Raw genomic sequence first — 20,063 nt, forward strand, 5'->3', positions numbered from 1 at the left:
CAGTAAATGAAAAAAAACAATTTGATTTTATTTTTTTCACCTTTCATACTCTTTAACACATTGATTTCAACGGCATCACATCAACATAAAACTGGAATTTTGCCATGGTGAGGCAGGCCCCAAGTTTCTATCTTTTTCTACTGCAAAGATGCAGCTGTTACAGATCTGCAGCCTTGTAGAACAACCGCAACAGCAAAGATGGGATCTCACTTCTCCAGTGCACCATTGACTTCGAGGAGGTGTGAACTCCACATGCTAATTGGATGCATTTAAATCGTCACATTATTAAGCACAGGCAAGTTCATTCTTTCTTTTAAAGCCTACTTACTTAAATGCAAAAAACCTGTGTTAAATCAGCCTTATGACTGCCCAGTTAAAACCACAAAAAGACAACATTTCGGTCCCACAGCAATGTTAACTTGACTACATTGAATGTATGTAGTATTTTCTATTTCTGATTTTCTGGTTAAATGGACAGCTTACTCTATTGCTGCTCATATTACAAAATATAGACCACAAAACAACAGGATGTGCAGCACAAACGAGTCAAGACTGAGGTTAGAACAATAAGTTTTGCATTTCCTAATTTTGGTTTGATATTCACTGTGCAACCTTAATGTAGCATTAACATAATTTTTTGTTCTGTCTCTCTGCATGCCTGCATGCACACACTCACATACTCTACAAAAAGTCAGGAATCAAACCGCCTCTCCTGCCCCCCCCATATGCAAATTGAATCTAACATATATTAGAACACAATTTTTTTTTCATAGATTCATAGATATTTAGGTCAGAAGGGACCATTATGATCATCTAGTCTGACCTCCTGCACAACACAGGCCACAGAATTTCAACCACCACTCCTGCAAAAAACCTCACACCTATATCTGTGCTATTGAAGTCCTCAAACCGTAGTTTAAAGACTTCAAGGAGCAGAGAATCCTCCAGCAAGTGACCCGTGCCCCATGCTACAGAGGAAGGCGAAAAACCTCCAGGGCCTCTTCCAATCTGCCCTGGAGGAAAATTCCTTCCCGACCCCAAATATGGCGATCAGCTAAACCCTGAGCATATGGGCAAGATTCATCAGCCAGATATGACAGAAAATTCTTTCCTGAGTAACTCGGATCCCACCCCATCTAATATCCTATCACAGGCCATTGGGCCTATTTACCATGAATATTTAATTACCAAAACCATGTTATCCCATCATACCATCTCCTCCATAAACTCATCGAGTTTCATCTTAAGCCAGATAGATCTTTTGCCCCCACTGCTTCCCTTGGAAGGCTATTCCAAAACTTCACTCCTCTGATGGTTAGAAACCTTCATCTAATTTCTAGTCTAAATTTCCTGGTGGCCAGTTTATATCCATTTGTTCTTGTGTCCACATTGGTACTGAGCTTAAATAATTCCTCTCCCTCTCCAGTATTTATCCCTCTGATATATTTATAGAGAGCAATCATATCTCCCATCAACCTTCTTTTAGTTAGGCTAAACAAGCCAAGCTCCTTGAATCTCCTTTCATAAGACAAGTTTTCCATTCCTCGGATCATCCTAGTAGCCCTTCTCTGTACCTGTTCCAGTTTGAATTCATCCTTCTTATACATGGGAGACCAGAACTGCACACAGTATTCCAGGTGAGGTCTCACCAGTGCCTTGTATAACGGTACTAAAACCTCCTTATCCCTACTGGAAATACCTTGCCTGATGCATCCCAAGACCGCATTAGCTTTTTTCACGGCCACATCATATTGGCAGCTCATAGTCATCATATGATCAGCCAATACTCCAAGGTCCTTTTCCTCCTCCGTTACTTCTAATTGATGTGTCCCTAGCTTATAACTAAAATTCTTGTTATTAATCCCTAAATGCATGACCTTACACTTCTCACTATTAAATTTCATCCTATTACTATTACTCCAGTTTACAAGGTCATCCAGATCCTCCTGTAGGGTATCCCTGTCCTTCTGTAAATTGGCAATACCTCCCAGCTTTGAATCATCCGCAAACTTTATTAGCACATTCCCACTTTTTGTGCCAGGGTCAGTAATAAAAAGCTTAAATGAGATTGGTCCCAAAACCGATCCTTGAGGAACTCCACTGGTAACCTCCCTCCAGCCTGACAGTTCACCTTTCAGTAGGACCCGTTGTAGTCTCCCCTTTAACCAATTCCTTATCCACCTTTCAATTTTCCTATTGATCCTATTGATTTTGCTGCCAAATTCATTCCTAGCCATGCTAATGAAATTCCCTCAGATGCCTTAACAAGTGACTATGTAGCCGGCAGGCAAATCTGTGTCTGTCACGCTGCTTGCTGTAAATCTGGAGCAGTTCCATTGAGGTTAATGTGTTACTCCAGATTTACACCAGAATGACAGAGCAGAATTTGGCTCTAAGATAGTATCTAATATAAATGTGTTTTTTGAACTCTTGCATCACATTCATCTGGATAATCATAAAATTATAAAACCAAATTATTATATTTGAATAAATCTCCCATCTACTTCAGTGAAAGATTTGTCTGCTTAAGGACCAAAAAGTGTGACCCTAAATATAGAACAAAAGTGAAAGGCTTTCAAGACAACACACACAGTTAACTTTGCTTAGGAGATACCCTTTTTAGCAAGAGTCTGAATTGCCTGGTGTATTTCTCCTTAATAACCGTACCAGCAGTGTTAATAATCTCTTAGTTGCCGATATGTTTATCTTAATGATGTATTTTGGAGACATAAAGGTCCAACACTCCAGCTGATGCAGTGTATCACAACAAGATACAATTCCCTCTGCTGTTGTTTTAATTACAGCAAGTCTAAACTTGGTAATAGCTGATCGGTAGGGTGACTCCTTGAATTTAGAAGGAAATCCCTCATTGCTAGTTGAAACTGGAAGTCAATTCTGCAGAAGTGTGAGATCATAATTAGAAGAACTGTTATGTATTTATGTGATATTTTCCCAACTTCGATTTTAAATCTTAGTGGAGCTAATTAGAACACTAGCCTCTTACAAAAAAAATGTTTTCTTTGACAGAAGTTTCTCTCTCTGCATAAAACTTGGTGCAAAATTCCTATGACTGGATGGCTGAACACAGAAAAAACAAGACATTAATCTCTGTCTCCAAGAAGATTTTTCTTTCAGTCATCTGGAACAAGCTTTTTTAACTACTGAATTTCCATAAATTCTTAAATGAAACCACAGTCTTTGCAAATGAAGCCAATGCCCTGCACAGCACTGAGCTGCTGATTTGCTTCTGTGTTTAAAAAACCAGAATGACTAAATTCAATGGAATTACTTCACCAGAGTTTGAATACAGAAATCCAGCTGGATTTTTCTTTTCCCCTATGGTAACTAAAGCAGAACTTACCTGGTGCTTCTTGCTGCCATTTCCTCCCTCATCTTTTTAATGTCACTCTTGCATTTCTCGATCTCTACTACTTTCAGTCCTTCCACTGTCAACAAAGCAAAACAACAGGGGTGTTACCATGGAGAAACATGAAGGATCTTATTTCATTAATTGTGCAGAATTTCAAAAGGGTTGTAACAGTGGGGTTATCCAGTGAGTCAACAGGTTCTTACATGCTGCAGTTCCCATATGTGCAGGAGTTCCTGACACCATGTAGCTTTAAAATCCTTAGGAATTTTCTGTTGCCAATTTTTGAAATTACCTCGTGTTTTAATTCACAAAATGGCTATAGCATCTAATCTTTTCAGAGTAGTTAGCAACAGTCTACTGCTCTGTTACCTTTTTCACCCCCTCTTCCTTCGAACACTAATCAAAGGAATTAGTTGGCAAAGAACTGCTCCAGTAATGTGATAAGATTGCCAGACTGTACAGTCACAAAAGTGTCCTGCTAGAATTCAAATTCTTCATTAAGATAAAAGGTTTTAATTTAAAAAGTTCCCCCCAGGAGCAATAAGAGACTTTGAGAGGCATGCCTGGATACAGAGAAACCAAAAATAGACATTTTAAAAATGTCTTGGTGCTTAGAAATCATTTTATTTCAGTTAATTACCTAAAATATGTCATGATTCCTTGCGGATAAATTGTTGTGCAATCCAGGGTCATTGTTGCATACAGCACAGGAAATACTATACTCTCATCTCTATGTATTATAAGTGCCACAAGGCAGAGAGTCTGTGTTTATGTTGCAGCTCGTTTCATTCCCTGCAGCCTTGAGAGCCTTACACAGGTCCAATGCGTGGATCTCCCTCCCTTCTCACTCTCAGGCTACCAACATACTCAAGGACATAATACCAATCCATTTATTAAGCGCATATCATTCACAGTGTGATCATGCCACAGCTCAGTTGTTTACTGTACTCACTGTTTACGTAGACAAGCTGATGTGCAGGAAACTCAAGGGAACTTTTAACTGTTGGATCAGTATTCATTCACTCTCTCTTAAAATAGTCATCATCCTACCCACCCATAGCATAACATGCAAGTGATGAAAAATTGCTTGGGACGGACATAACCCTGTAGATCAGCGGAGAACTCAGATTTCATCTAATTGCTAGTATCTACAGTTATTGCTTTTGGGTATGGGAAGGGGAAAAACACAAGGGATACACAAGCTCAATCCAGATTATTACATATGAGAAGAGGAAAAGGAGAGGGTTCTGAAAATAATTCATGTTTGACGAAAGGGACTTGGAAATCACATTTCCATCGGAACATTTTGTACTTAATATTTTTAGGAGTAACCCTTAAGATGATTAGAGCTGAAAGGGATGAGAGAAAAAAGGTTTATTTATTCAGTGTTTGTTTGGTGTGCTTTTGACAGCACTTGGTGTATGCTCAATTTTACTGCTTTGTTGGTAATCAGTTGCACTTCCTGTCTCATACACTGGTATGATGACCTCTGTGATGCATGACCAGAAAGAGTTAAGCATCCGGCAGGATAAATGACTCAAATTCAACCCTTAACAACATAAGGGGAGATAATGTTTGTGGTTTTGAGTTTTTACATATATATTGGTAGAGGTCAACAATGTAATCAAACAGTCCCTGTCTATGTGTATTCTGTTAATTCAGAGATCAAAAGGACATCTTAACATTTAAATGAACTGTAAACATACGATATCGCTGTATTCATCTTTCTTTGAAATGTATAGCAACTCATCTGCGAATGGTGGAAAAACAGGAAATCGCCTTATGTTAATCTGCGTGGATAATTACCGGGGATGCTTAGGAACTGGGTCCACTTCAAAGTCCACATGAGTGCCTATTGTTCGCCTAAGGATTCCGAGCTGTTAAAAGAAGTCCTGAAACTATATGAAGATATTTGGGTCCCAATCGGTTTTATTTCAGATCTGCTTGAGGCTTCATGCAGGAGAAGCCTAATCCATAAGGACTGAGATCCCAGTTCTGACTGGACAGCCCAGAATATAAACTGGATTATAACCTGTGAACTACTTCTGAAAGAACTCTTTGCAACTACAAAGCTCACCATCTCTGCTATGAATCTGAATCTCAAGAATTGTACTCATGTCTGTATGTATACTGATCTTTTAACCAATACTCTCTCTCTTTTCTTTTTAAATAAATTTTAGTTTAATTAATAAGAATTGGCTGTAAGCGTGTATCTGGGTAAGATCTGGAATATTCATTAACTTGGGAGGTCATGTGTCCGATCCTTTGGGATTGGTAGAATGTTTTTATATGATGAATAAGATTTTCAATAATCCTCATCATATTTGACTTGGGTATCTGGGTGGAGGCCTGAGGCTGGGTTACTATAAGGGAACTGTGTTGTTGGCTTCTGGGCAACCAGTGAGGTACTGTAGAAGCTGTTTTGTGTTGGCTCGGTAAAGTAAGTATTGGAATATTCACCAGCTTTGGGGTTTGTCTGCCCCATTCTTTGCAGTTCACCCTAATTGAGTGACCTCAGTTGGCTCCCCTGGGACTCCGGTCACAGTTGCGCTTCAGCTTTCCTCAAACCTGCTCACCATCAACACGGGAAAAGAAAACTAATATAATTATTTTTTAAAAGGTGTTTTTAAAATTAAAAAAAATTAAGTGTTCTTCTCCTTCCTTACATAGCTTTTGGGCAGGCCGGAAACGGTCATGAAATTAATTTGTGGTCATGAAATTAATGTTGTTAGCATTGTACAATCACATGTAACAGCAGTTTAAATTGAGAGGCAGGGCCAGATTCTGCCCTCACTTTACATTTGTGAAACACTTTGTGGTCATTAAATGTAATGCCATCAACGATGCACCAATGAAAGATAGATAGATAAAGTGGTTTGAGCTCACTCATGGCCTTAGATGTCATTCCTTTAGGTGTCCTTTTCAGATAATGAATTTCAGCTATGGTTGCTGACCTATCTAATAACTACTGTGACGTCATAGATCTTTGAGCCGGGGAGGAGGACATTGACAAAAGGGTCATTTTTCTTCCTCCTGGCACAATGTGGTTGTGTATTTTGTTCAGGTGCACCCTGAGTCATGCTCCTTTGGGATTCACAGTTGCACCCTTGTTACACCCCTCGTTTAAGGCCATTTATTCTACTGCAGGATGCTTTGCTGTCTTAACTACACGTTTATCCACATGGGGAAGTTTTACAGGTATCGTTTTAGAGATATTACTCCCCACTTTTATTTCAGCATAAAAATGGCTTTTTTGGGCGGGAGGGGGTTTAACTGTAAACCCTTCCCAAGCAATGTAAGAAAAGGAAAAGTCACTCTTATACCAGAATAAGAGTGTCCCAATGAGGGCTGCCCAAGTATAAATACATTGGATTATACTGAGAAAATTTTCCTGTGTAGACAAGGCCTTACATACTTCAGTCAGTTACACCCTGTAGGTGTCCACTTGGCACCTATTTATACTTTTCACATCCCTTGTATGCCAGCACCTGGTCTCCATTGCAGAAGTCAAGAGCAAAGGAAGCAGCTGAAAAAAGCGTTATTTGCTTCACACTACTTATATATGATAAACTGCCTTGTTTATGCACACAGATCAAGGCCCTTTACATTAACTTGCAGCAACAAATACATTTTTAAAAGACCCTGTAGTTTAAAAAGGCAAATCCTGAATTCTGCACTGGATCATAACTCTTATTGAACTCAGTGGGAGTTTGCCTAAGTAAGGAGTTCAGGATCCAGCTCATTGCACTTATACATTTAAAACACGAAGACCTGGAATTATTTCAAAATGTTGCATACTTGGCACAGTTGCAAGATCTTGAGGTCAAATTCTGAGCAGATGTGTGCACTCGTAGACAGGAAAAAAGGAGCACCTCTTCACCAGCACTGGCTATTGGAGATGCGATCTGATCCATTCAGGCAGAAATAGCCCTGGACAGCCACATCTGTTGTTATTTCTATCAGGAGTGAAACCCAGTTTAAGGAGGAGCCTTGTTTGGGGAAAATTTGTCAGCTCTGTGAATGCTGGCTTCCCAAATCCAACTACCAAGTCCCATGTACTGCAGATACATAACTTATTTCACCATGTAGCTGAAATAAGACAGTTTGCAACTGTGACTCTAAAAGCATCCCAGTGCCAGAGGGAAAGGGACTTGCTGGTATCAGGTAATGAGTTTCAGCTGACCCAACCAATTCAGTGTGTCCTAACTCACTATGGTTATAATCTGTATCTAAAAGGTATCATGCAATACATCACCGGAAAACTAATAACTCACTGATCGTTAATATTCTGTCAAGGTGTATGCAAAGAGTACGGACAAAAACTCATGAGTATGTGCTAGAATTATATTCTTGACATGTGTTTGGTGTGTGTCGGCATCCTTTCCTCTGCGAGAGATGGTGGGAATTGTAGCCTACGTTGTAGACGGTTTGCAATGTCTCATGTGTCTGAATAGTCCAATCCGAGATTTGCATGATCTTTGGCAGTTATTGAAAATGTATGTATCTTGGTTGGGAGCTGCTTGCTTCCTATGGGCTCTTTTCTCTTCAAGCTGTAGGAGCCAGTTTCTGTCATAGACTTTGATACCCTGATGGAGACAATGGCGCCACTTATTATGATCACTTACCAAGATTTCCCATTGGTCAATACCAGGTGTTTGGTAAGTAATGCATAAGCACAGTCTGCCTCCGAAAAAGGAATACATATTTGATTCTCTGACCAGACAGGTCTTCAAACAGACAGTGAAAGTCCATTGTTACATATTAGGTAAACAAGGCTATTGAGCCGAAAAATGGGGGAGGAGATAGGATGGTGTCTATGACCCAGGAGAGAGAAGCTGGGTCCGGGTTTTACTTTTCAAAGAACACATTGTAAAGGTTTACTTGTCTATAAAGACAGGAGGGCTGAACCCCAAGTGATAAGCAATTGAATCAAATGATTATATAGAATATTACTTTATTATAAAAGTTTATAGAGTAAGGTCTTTTCTGAAAGCTAATGACACTGGTGATTAATATTGTGAAATGTATATGTTTACAATATATGAGGAAATGTGGATATTTTATGATATTATGCTTTACAAATCTGTGGCCAAACAGGAAGAAACAGGTACTCCCCCCCTGGACAGGAAAGAAGGTAGCTATTTTCCTGTCTCCTATGTAAATTAAGCAAGGTGGAATCAAAACAACTGAAGCCCCATTTACATACAGAGGAATGGGAGGCCCACGGGAAGGGAAGAACCAGCATGAAGACATCCTGCCTCTTGAAACAAAATAACTGAACTTTGCAAGATATAAGCAAAGACAGAAGTCATCTTTGGCACTCATCACTAGACAGACAAAAGAAACCAGAGCTCTTGCAAGCTGAGAAAGATGGGTCCTTCAACCAAGATGGCGGGGTTTGAAGTCTCTGGAAACTGAATATAGGTTAGAAACCTGCTTAGGCAAAAATGTTTTACCTAGGAAGACAAGGGAAGCCAGCATCTTGTACTTTTGTGGAAGGTCCTGACTGAGGGAAAATCAGCCATGGCTGGGAGAAAAATGTCTGGTGAGAGAAACCATCTTGAACACAGCCTGTACGTTGCTAGATTAAGTTTTAGAACTTCTAGATGCGTTTTCACTTTTATTTGCTTGTAACCCTTTCTAACTTTATTCCTTTTACTTGGCATCACTCAACCTATGTCCTGTTGTTAACAAAGTTGATTTATTTTTAACTATAAACCAACTCAAAGCTGTGTTTAAATGGAAGAGTGCATTTACCCTAGTTAAATTAATAAGCTGTGATGTGCTTTTGTGTCTTTAGAAGAACACAGAAACCTTAGCATTTCTCTGAACTGTCCAGGAAAGAATGGATATTGCAGAGCACACAGTTTTGTGGAAACAAGGCTGGAGGAAGCTAGAGTGGGGCTGCAGACAGGGTGCTGGGGTCAGAGCTGCTGAACCAGGGCTGTCTAGCACACAAACACTTCAGGGTGTGACCTGCATCCTTGTAGGCTGCTTTTGAGCATTCCAGGCTAGAAGCTACAGCAGCAAAGCTCCGTAAGGAACCCAGTGTGGCAGGGCCAGTGGTGACATAACCCCGCACTGGTCTGGATTGAACCCTGAACCATGTGACAGCAACCTTTCTTTATCTCCTCCCATTCCAGCTGGCATGCCTGTGCTGAAAGGCTGTGCATGCAGAGTGCATCTGTAACTGGGGTTTAGTAAGCCACCAAGGAGAGAGCCAGTGGAAGAAGGAAGCATTTGGCTGGCTGGGATAGTTTGATAGAGCACTCACTCTGGTGCCTGCTCTGTATACCCGTTTGATGGGGAGACCCACAGAAGTGTTGGCCTCACCTGCTCTGGTCCATGGATTCTGGCAAGCTGCTGGTACTAGCCTAGAGTGAAGAGGCATTGCTGCAGCTGCGGTGTGGCAGAAGGTTCTGTCAATTTCTGTCTTAAATGTGCCTATGCCCGTGGAGCATATAAATGAGAACTTGACCATGTCAAAACTGTGCTGTATGACAGTGCTTTATCTGTCCTATTGCCCTCTCTTCCATAGGTCTATTTTATGCACTACACAGGCTGAAAAAATAAAAATCAGATTATATATTGAAAAATGCTGCTTTGAACTTTACTTTCTTGCTGCAGAGTAACTAAGAACAATCATTTTACTGTTAAAACAATAAGGAAGAATAGAAACAATAATAGAGCCTTGCAGTGTTTTAATCTGCAACCAGGAAACAGGAGACGAAAGGCGTGGGTGTTCTGTGTTTACAATTCCAGTTTTGGCCAAGGTAATTTAAAGCCTCTGCCTCTTTAATAAAGAGCACAGGTAGCCTTTGTTGTCTAAACTATGTGAAGTCACACGAAATAGATGTAGTTTATTTTATATATGCAGTATATTTATTGGTGTGGACAATATAGTATTTTACATTTTACTTACATTACATATTCAGAATCAGTGTGTGTGCTGCAGCTAGAATAGGAACCACAGTAGGTAAAAACCTGCATTGATATTAATGGGGCTTTTTCCTTTGACTTCAGTGAGATCCAGATTTCATCCAGTGTGAGAGTACAGAAAGGGAAAAAGGAAGTGAGATACTTTCACATATATTGGAAATACCTTAAAAACCTAATGCTAATAATGGGAAGTTTAGAGTATTCAATGAGAAGAAGGTATTCAATGGTATTCTCTTTAATATATGGTAAATGTATTAATGAAAGAGGTTGACTGTAAGCGGAGGGAGTGTAAATGAATAACAAGGGTTCTGATTTGTACAGATATCCAGCATAACCACATAAAATGGAAGAAGTTAGCTACATTATCATCATTTAATTAATTTTTAAAAAGTACTAAAAACATTCAAGGAATGAGACTATATTTTAAAGGACTACACTTTATTGAGCGTAGGCACTTATCCTTTGGAGTTGTACTTCACATAAAAGTGAAAACAGCACTATAAATATATATATCACATCCACACACCCAACGTATTTTAAAAGTACAGTATTAAGGTTGAACAGTCAAGCATTAAAAGATCGGAAATTCCAGAATTAATTCTGCTCCCTTGTGTGCATGTATTATCATACAGTCTTCAATTACACGATCACATACTGTTTTTTCCACAGGCGCTCTTCCTCATTTAGTGCACAGGATGGGCAGTGCTCATTTAATGAGCAGCTATTTGATATTTTGTTTTCTTTTCATTGTTCAATATGTGGCCCCAGGCCTGATTTACTGCACACTATTCAAACCCTGCTCTGAATATACAATTATTAATTTCCTCATTGGTTTTCACGCTAATCACTAGGTTATCTGAGTGCTTCACAAACATTACTTTATCTTCCCAAACCCTATTATCTCCATTTTACAGATGGAGAATGGAAGCACAGCAAGATTAGGGTAAAAATTTTAATTACGGTCCACTAAGTTTCGGTGCCCAGTTTGAGATGCCTAGGACCTCATTTTTCAGAGTGCTTAGCATTCTATACCACTTTATATGTTCACCTTACACCTCCCACTGACTGCCGTTGCAGCTCTGAATTCTCAGCACTTCTGTAAACCAGATCCCAAGGTCTCAAATCAGGAATCCAGAAAAGGAGGGACACACTATTGGTGACCATCTTTGAAAAGTGTGGTTTAAGTGACTTGCTCAGCATCTCATAGGATCTCTGTGGCAGAGGCAGGGACAGAATCTAATTCTCCAAGCCAGCATTCAACTACTGTAACCATGAAACTATCCTTCCTCTTCCTGCAGTCCCCTGCCTTATTCACTGCACACCTTCCAACTTCTATAGCAAATAAAGCAGAAGTCCCTCGGACAACATTTTCTTTTACTACACAGCCCTGATTCCTCTCCAGAGCAGCTCTATCCTGTGTACTAAATGAGGCAGAGGTCCTGAAGAAAAAAAATTAAATGTGATCATGTAATTAAGGACTGTATCATAATGCATGCATACACACAAGGGGGCTGAATTAAGGTAGCACAAGCCACCTTAATTCTGGCATTTCCTAACTTTTGAGTGCTTGACTTTGCAACCTTATATTGTTCTGTTAACACAGTATTGTATGTGTATAATTTCCTAGGCTTTTTAAAAAGCCAACCGAAAAAACAGAAATTCCATCATGTGGCAACTTATTGACACCAACATGGGTCATTAGCAGGATTGGAACCTTTAGATCCACCTCACAGAACTCTGCCACTTGAGTTGATAGAGTAACCGACAGTAGTAGGTTTTCATGTGGTCATCTTCCATGTGGACCAGCAGAAGAGGGGGACGGGACAGGGTTTCACAGATATTTGCTGACAGCAGAGGAAAGGTGAGACTCAGGAATCCTTTGTTCCATGTCAGGCTCTGGATGGGAGTGTATTGTAGTGTCTGTCCCCCATAAACATGACCCCTTCTACCCCGTCCCCTCCAACATGTCCCTGTCCCAGCCCTCTCTTCCCCATCCCTTGTTCCTCATTCCCATCCCAGCCTCCACTCCTCCAGCTTCTCCTCCCAGGCCCAGTCTCCTTACCTAGCGACTCCAAGTCTCAACTCTTTGGACTCTCTGTACTAGTCTCTCCCTCAATCCCAGGCCCCCTCCCAGTTCTCCTCCATACCCTAGCTCTTTGTCAGATTTGTCTCCCCTCCTCCCATATCTCCTTACCCTGATTCTCAGTTCCAGTCTCCTTGTCCATCCAGTCCCAGTCCCCCCCACCTTCTCTTCCATTCTCAGCAGCCCCTAAATCTATTGGCTCCCAGTCCCCTCCTGTTTCCCTCCCTAGCTTTCAGTCCCCCCCCTCAACTTCCAGTCTCCGTTTCCCTCTTCCCCCTGCCAGTCTCCAGTCCCAGTCCCAGTCCCCAGTCCCAGTCTTCCCACAGGCTCCTTGTCACCATCTGCTCCCTCTGCCTCCCCTGCAGGTGAGGCTCTTGTCCCCTCTGCATTCAAATTAGGCAGCTTCTTCCTACACGCTACCTTGTCATCAGCAGCAGAAGGGCGTGGAGAGACAGGCTGTCTGCCCTCAGTTTCAATGTCTGGCCCTGCTCTGGCCCATGGCAGCTCAGAACTACAATTGTGCAGAAAATCCTGCTAATCACTGGACTGGAGCGTGCTCAGTACAGATGGAATATTTGGGGAATTTAGCAGCTAAAATTGAAGCAGTCTCTACTGAGCATGTGTAAACTGTGATTTTTCAGAGGCTTATTACTTGTCCAAATTTGGGCAAATATTCATAGGGACAGAAAAAGGCACATCCTGACATAAAGACCCCTCCCTTCTCCAAAGCATAGGGGCGCTAGAGCTTGTCAATGAAAAGGTCACCAGAATTTTTTTAACATGGACAAAACACCATATTTTCCCCTAGCCTTCTTCTTGGAAATGGCTTAACTTTTTTGGCTGAAAATTTCCAGAACAATTCAGCCTCAGGCAAAGACCCAGCATGGAAAATTTCAGCCCAAATGTCTAAAGTCTGGTAAAAGTCATAAGTAACTGAAAACAGAGTGATATAATGAGAAGTGTCAGGAGACTTTAATAATAGGCAATGCTACCAGTCCCTTGTATTATAATTAAACAGATGTCGATTTTATATATAGTAATTCCTAGTTGTGTTAAAAAATAAAGGGCACTTACGTTCAACCTTTTTCTCCAGCATTGCCAAGTGATTTGCTACTTCAGTTTTCAGTTCATTGATTTTAAACACCCTGGGAAACAAATTCAGATCTGAAATATACATTTATATCTATATATACACAAGAAAGAAAATATTTTCTGCTAGAAACCACACACCAGTTTCAAAGGGTGGACTAAGGAATGACATTTAACGGCAAGTAAAGAACAGCAAAATCTGTGCTGAATGTACAACCTTGAAGAAAGATATGTGCACATTCAAAGGCGATGGAGAGTCCATGAAAATTAAAAGAGAATGCTGTAGTTATGGCTCTGAGAAAATGAAGTCATCACCCCATCTTCCAGCAGATACTTGTTATCATGCCCCTTAGGGAAGCAAAACTAAATTGATAGTGCTTCAAGACCAGCATACAGGTATTTGTACACCTTTGAAGCTCTTTTTTCTTTCAATCATATTGGTGGCTTGCAGAGATGTAGCAGAATTGATCCCTCTTACTGAAGCCAGTGAGGATAAAACAAACATTCGAAAAACATTCAGAATTATTATCTGAGGGAAGAAAAATGCGCACATTAAAATTGATAAACCGATGCTGAGCCTACAAAACTAAACAAAGCAGCACTTTTTTTTGCGGCCAATAAGATGATGGAAGCACAATTAAATCAATTAACCTTTCCTTTCTTCTGCAAATACCGTCCAAATTCTATCTTGGCCTAAGCCTTGTGCATCTCCTCGTTGCAGTCAATGGGAGTTGTATGGGCTGAGTCTGGCAGTAAGGCTGGAATTGTCAAGAGTTCTAAGGTCATGAGGTGCCCAACTCCCTTTGAATTCCAGTGGAAGTTGGGTGCCTCACTTCTTTAGCCCCCTTTGAAAGCCTCAGCCGGGGTCAATAAAAGAAATAGAACTTTGCATTCATAACAACGATGTAAAGTTTTTACCTTGAGAATTGTTCAGCAACCTGTGTCAGTATACTCTGGAACAATTCCTCTTTCTCTAAAAAACAAAACAATGGGAAAACATAGTACACGACACAGAAAGAGAAGACAGTGAAGTCTGATACTGTATGCATTACTTCAACTTTAGGGCCTGGCAAATGCCACCCACCTGCTGCAACAGGTCGGGGAACTTGATGGAGCCATCAGTGAAGGGGGACAGTCCCAGCAGTGAGGTAAGGAGCTACTCACTGAAGGACCTCTCCCTTGGAGTCTCTGGCACTCATTGGCCAGCTGGAGGGGAAAAGGGTACTGATTGGCTAGCATTCCCTAGCTCCCAGGCTTTAACCTGGAATAGGGAGCCATGTGGAGCCTCTTTGGACTTTATTCCTGCAGCCCCACCCTACCCACCCTGAACTAGGAATGGGAACCTGGCCTGACAGAGGCTGCAGACCTAGCTCATCGTCTGATTAGGAGCGTCAGGAAAGATTCTTTTTCCCCCATGGGCCAAGTAGCAGAGGACCAGAGAGTTTTTTGCCTTCTTCGCAGCACCTTCAAGCCACAGTGGGTTAAGTAGGAATGCGTTTGGTACCTAACGGGGGTACTTTGACTGAGTTGTTGATTTTTCACAATTTGCAGCTGGTTCCACCACAGTTAAAAGGATAAAACAAACAGTTTCCAACCTAGGATTATGGTGATGGGCCTTGGGCTTTTGGGACAAAGTGAGACGTTAGGGCCCTCACGGGCAGAGTGCCCATTCTGCTGCACCCTTTGTTCCCCTTGTGGGGGTACATTGTGCTGCCACTCAGAATGAGCGGAGTACCAGGGGGTAGGCTGAGCAGTACCTACACTGAGTTATGAGTGATGTGGTAGGAGCTCTGGAAGTCTTGCACTGGAACCAACTAAATGCCTGGTATAGATGAGCAGGGGTGATTGTAGGTAGCGTCCCTCCCCTGTGTTAAAGTTTAATAAGATTTGTAGCTTTCGGCTTAAATCCATCCACATGTCTGTCCTGTTTTCGCAGTGGGTCCGCATCAAAGAAACATATAAAGCAAAGCAGCTATTCTGGTGCCTTGAATGTAACCATTCGTTTTGGAACGTAGATATGCCAGTGATGGTACCTTTCCCCTTCCACTGAACTTGCTACTTCCTTGGTTCTACCACAGTCTCATATCCCCTGGCTACAGATTACAGCCAAGGTTTTCAAAAGAGGCTGGTCATTTTGGACGCCCAACTTGAGATATCTGAAAAATATCTGATTTCCAGAAAGAATTCTGCACCTATCCTCTGACAATTAGGCCCCTTTCAGGTATCTCAGGGTGGACACCCAAAACTGGAGGCACCCAAAATCACTAATAGCTTTTGAAAATCTTGGCCCACTTTCCTCTTTCTGTCTCACACAGGTTGCATTTACACTATAAACACACTGTCTGAAGAACCCAGTAACAACATGTTAATGCCTCAACGTAGCTAAAGCACAGCTTGGGATCATGCTTTAGTCCTATCTTTGGCACGGACTGTAAAAAGCAGAAAAGTTCAGTAACTTCTTAAATCTAGGAAGTGTCATTCCATAACCATGTTGTATTCTAGGGTAGGTAATAGTATCAGAAGTGTCTTCTTTACAAAGGCATAACACCCCATTGCTAAATAAGGTGATTTTGCAGAGTCGGAGCTGGCTGGTTGACTGTGGAGTCTGTAGTGCATTTCACCCATTGCCTGCAAAAACACACTCCAGATATTGGCCTACTCCCTGTCCTCCATTGTGAGTAACTACAATGTAGAAATAAACTGCATTACAGGAAATATAAAATTTTGACCTTTCTGGAGACCTAGGAAACCACTAGATCCTCTAGTTTGTTTGTTTTTAACTTAAAAAATTTCAGGTGAATTTAGTGCTCATGAAAGTTAGAGACTAGTAGCATGATCATAAATCAGGTAGTGTGCAAGCAGATGTTGTGACAGTTTCTCCCACACAACACAGTAAATGTACCTCATGCCTGACCTGCAAATGTCTTTTACTTACTTCCCCAGAGACTGCCAGTTCTGCAGTGGTTTTGTTTTTAAACTTGTCTGCAGGAGGAGAGGAGACCACCATATTCATTTTCCTTTGTAATCCAAACTAGGATTAAAATTCAGGTCCCCAAACAAGAAAGGCCAGTCTGTGTATTAACTTGCTCTATTAGCTTTAGCACGAATCCCATTTTAATTTTCTAGAGGGCCCAACACATGAAATTGAAAAGGAAGTCAAGCTATAAATGATAGGACAGCACTAGGGTTGCCAGGCGTCCGGTTTTTGACTGGAAAGCCCGGTCGAAAAGGGACCCTGGCGGCTCCAGTCAGCACTGCCAACCGGGCCATTAAAAGTCCGGTCAGTGGTGCTGCGGGGCTAAGGCAGTCTAGTCCCTACCTGTCCTTGCTCCGTGCTGTGCCCTGGAGGCGGCCAGCAGGTCTGGCTCCTAGGCGGGAGGGCCAGGGGTCTCAGCGTGCTGGGATCCATGGCCAATGGGAGCTGCAGGGGCGGTGCCTGCGGGTGAGAGCAGCGCTTGGAGCCTCCTGGCCCCCCCGCCTAGGAGCTGGATCTGCTGGCCACTTCTGGGGCGCAGCGCAACATGGAGCCAGGACAGGCAGGAAGCCTACCTTAGCCCTGCTACGCCACTGACTGGGAGATGCCTGAGGTAAACCTGTGACCCCAACTCCGAGCCCCAACCTCCTGCCCCAGCCCTGAGCCTGCCCAAATCCAGAGCCTTCTCCTGCACCCCAAACCCCACATCCCCAGCCCCACCCCAGAGCCTGCACTTCCGCCAGAGCCCTCACCCCCCTGCCCCCCAACTCCCTTCTCCAGCCCAGAGCCCCCTCCCACTCCCTGAACCCCTCATCCATGGCCCCACCCCAAAGCCTGCACCCCCAGCTGGAGCCCTCATCCCCTTCTGCACCCCAGCCCCTTGCCTCAACCCGGAGCCCCCTCCCACATTCCAAATCCCTCGACCCCACCCCCCAGACTGGAGCCCTCTCCTTCACCCCAAACCCCTCATCTCCAGCCCCACCCCACAGCCTGCACTCCCAGCCAGAGCCCTCACCGCCTCCCGCACCCCAATCCCCTGCCCCAGCCCAGTGAAAGTGAGTGAGGGTGGAGGAGAGTGAGCCACTGAGGAAGAGGGAATGTAATGAGCAGGGGCGGGGCCTCAGGGAAGGGGTGGGGCTAGGGTGTTTGGTTTTGTGCTATTAGAAAGTTGGCAACCCTAGACCAGTGGTTCTCAAAGCCGGTCTGCCGCTTGTTCAGGGAAAGCCCCTGGCAGGCCGGACCAGTTTGTTTACCTGCTACGCCCGCAGGTTGGCCAATCGTGGCTCCCACTGGCCGCGGTTCACCACTCCAGGCCAATGGGAGCTGCAGGAAGCAGCGTGGGCCAAGGGACGTGCTGGCCACCCTTCCCGCAGCTCCCATTGGCCTGGAGCGGCGAACCGCGGCCAGTGGGAGCCGTGATTGGCTGAACCTGTGGATGTGGCAGGTAAACAAACTGGTCTGGCCCACCAGGGGCTTTCCCTGAACAAGCAGCAGACCAGCTTTGAGAATCACTGCCCTAGACAGCACTGAGTGATTTGACCAGGTAGCTAGAAAACAGCAAGTAAAATTTCTTGATTTTGTACATATTAAAAAACAGCCTAAAACCTACAGAAGTGGTGTCCATGTTCACAAGTAAAACATTGCTAATTCTTCAATGGGAGGAAAAGCAATACACCAAACATTGAGACCAATGCTTACTGCAGGAGAGAATTCTATCTCTTTACTGTTCTTTATGACAAGACAACTACAGCAAGTACACTTTAGACACATAGGAAAGGTTCATGCTATATCTTGGCTTTACAATGCTTAGTACTGCAGTGGTTGGCATGTTAGCAAACCTTAAGACAGATAAGTAAGGAGCAACTTTCCAGAACGCTGATGTTTGACAGAATGAAAGACATTCAGGATATACTTGGCTTTGACAATCTCCAGTAAATAATTCTTGCAATAAAAACTAAGACGTACCATACTGGGGAAGACCCTTGATCCAACTTGTCTAGTATCCTTTCTATTCCTGACAGTGGGTAACTGCTCTAGTTATGAAATGCCATACTATAGGGACATGATTTTTTATTTATGCTTATGCCCTGAAGCATGAAACACGACAGCCAGATTATATCCTCCCCAGTATAGCTGCAGAAGATATATCCATCACCTATATCACACTCACAGAGTTATCATTTACCTCTATCATCTATATGTACACTCTCACACACACACACAATATATAAATGTCTAAGGGCAATCCTCAGCTGATATAAAGTGTCATAGCTCCATAGAAATCAATGGACCTATGACAGTTTACACCAGTTGAGGATCTGTCCCAAACTCTTTGTTTTGCGCTATTTATCCAAATGTAATGTAACCAATAGAGAAGGAATCAGCAATAGACATTTTAAAGTAGAACAGGCCTATAATTCTAAAAGGAAATCTTGGGTAAAAAATTTTAAAGCATTTAAATGACTTCCACACCTAAGCATCATTTTCAAAAGTAACTTAGGTACTATTAAAAATGGTACCCCTTAACTCTTTTGTCTGAAATGTTATGATCCTCACTGGCCTTGATATCCTTTGCTGGCATTTGGTTTGTTTTTTAGGCTGTATTTACTGACATTCAGTAAAACTATAAATATATATGAAAAAGAAATAACTTTGACTGGACAAGAGTCTGTGGCACGAATGCAAATTAAAGTAAGATGGAGCATTTGAAATAACATTAAACATAAATGTGTCCAAAGTTTTGGATTAAGTGAGGTAAATCTAGAAAGTAAACATGGAAGATGTATCTGTTGTTGACATTGCTTGGGAGATAACCTACTTCTACATTAGATTTTGCTACTCACGCTTTAATTTTTACCTCTGTGCACATGGCTTATGCCTTCTTCCCCATTCAAGCATGGACTTAAATGAGAATTAACATCTATGCATCCCACCTGCAGTAGAGACCACCTCACTAGTCCGTACATTCTGCTTTACCAATATGCTACAGGCTACATTCTGCTTTACCAATATGCTACAAGATAATATCCTTGTATTATCATAGTGCCCAGCAGCCCCAGTCAAGGACCAATCATAGTATCAGTATTTCCAAGTAAAATCCCAGTCACAGAGCTGTGTTCTAAACCACTGATAATGCAGCAGGACAGCAAAGTTGCTTTGTACTACACAAACATTCTTAGGATAAAGCAGAAAAGTGCATAATCCTGAGGTCTTACTCCTGGGGGAATTCTCTGCCAAAAAATAAAAAATTCTGAACACAATATTTTTAAATTCTGCATATTTTATTTGTCAAAATAACACAATATAATCAAGCCAGTTTCAATTATTTTGGTAATTTATTTCAGAATACCTGTCAGCAAGTATGTCTGTAAGAATACAGACAACAAAAATGATTCAGGAAAGGTTTTTTGACCAATAGATTAATTACTAGGCATATTAATACAGACATCGGAGTAATAATTCATTTAAACTATGATACAGAAACGTATTTCCTATGCTCCTCAGAAGTAGTGCAAAGGCTTGGGGGAGCCAAGGGTAACAGAGGAGCTGAGGGAGATGGAAGTACTTGCTTTGGAAGATCCTGGGTGTGAACTTGGAGGGTTGTTGGG

The 20,063-nt window shown here is 42.1% G+C and overlaps 1 protein-coding gene across 5 annotated transcripts in view; it reads right to left on the reverse strand.

Moving 5' to 3' along the window:
- The window catches only part of PDE9A (phosphodiesterase 9A), an 86,999-nt gene that overhangs the window by 39,826 nt on the left and 27,110 nt on the right, over positions 1–20,063 (reverse strand). For 3 of the 5 annotated variants that reach the window (XM_037903389.2, XM_007064481.4, XM_043538167.1), the window contains 3 exons: positions 14,400–14,454; positions 13,467–13,537; positions 3,362–3,446 (listed from right to left, as the gene is read on the reverse strand). In XM_037903389.2, the coding sequence (XP_037759317.1) occupies positions 3,362–3,446; positions 13,467–13,537; positions 14,400–14,454 (211 nt within the window). The remainder of the gene's footprint in view (positions 1–3,361; positions 3,447–13,466; positions 13,538–14,399; positions 14,455–20,063) is intronic. The other 2 variants (XM_037903398.2, XM_043538168.1) reach the window with 1 other exon arrangement.

The sequence above is a fragment of the Chelonia mydas genome, chromosome 1, assembly GCF_015237465.2.
Source record: "Chelonia mydas isolate rCheMyd1 chromosome 1, rCheMyd1.pri.v2, whole genome shotgun sequence".
In the NCBI taxonomy this organism is placed as follows: domain Eukaryota; kingdom Metazoa; phylum Chordata; order Testudines; family Cheloniidae; genus Chelonia; species Chelonia mydas.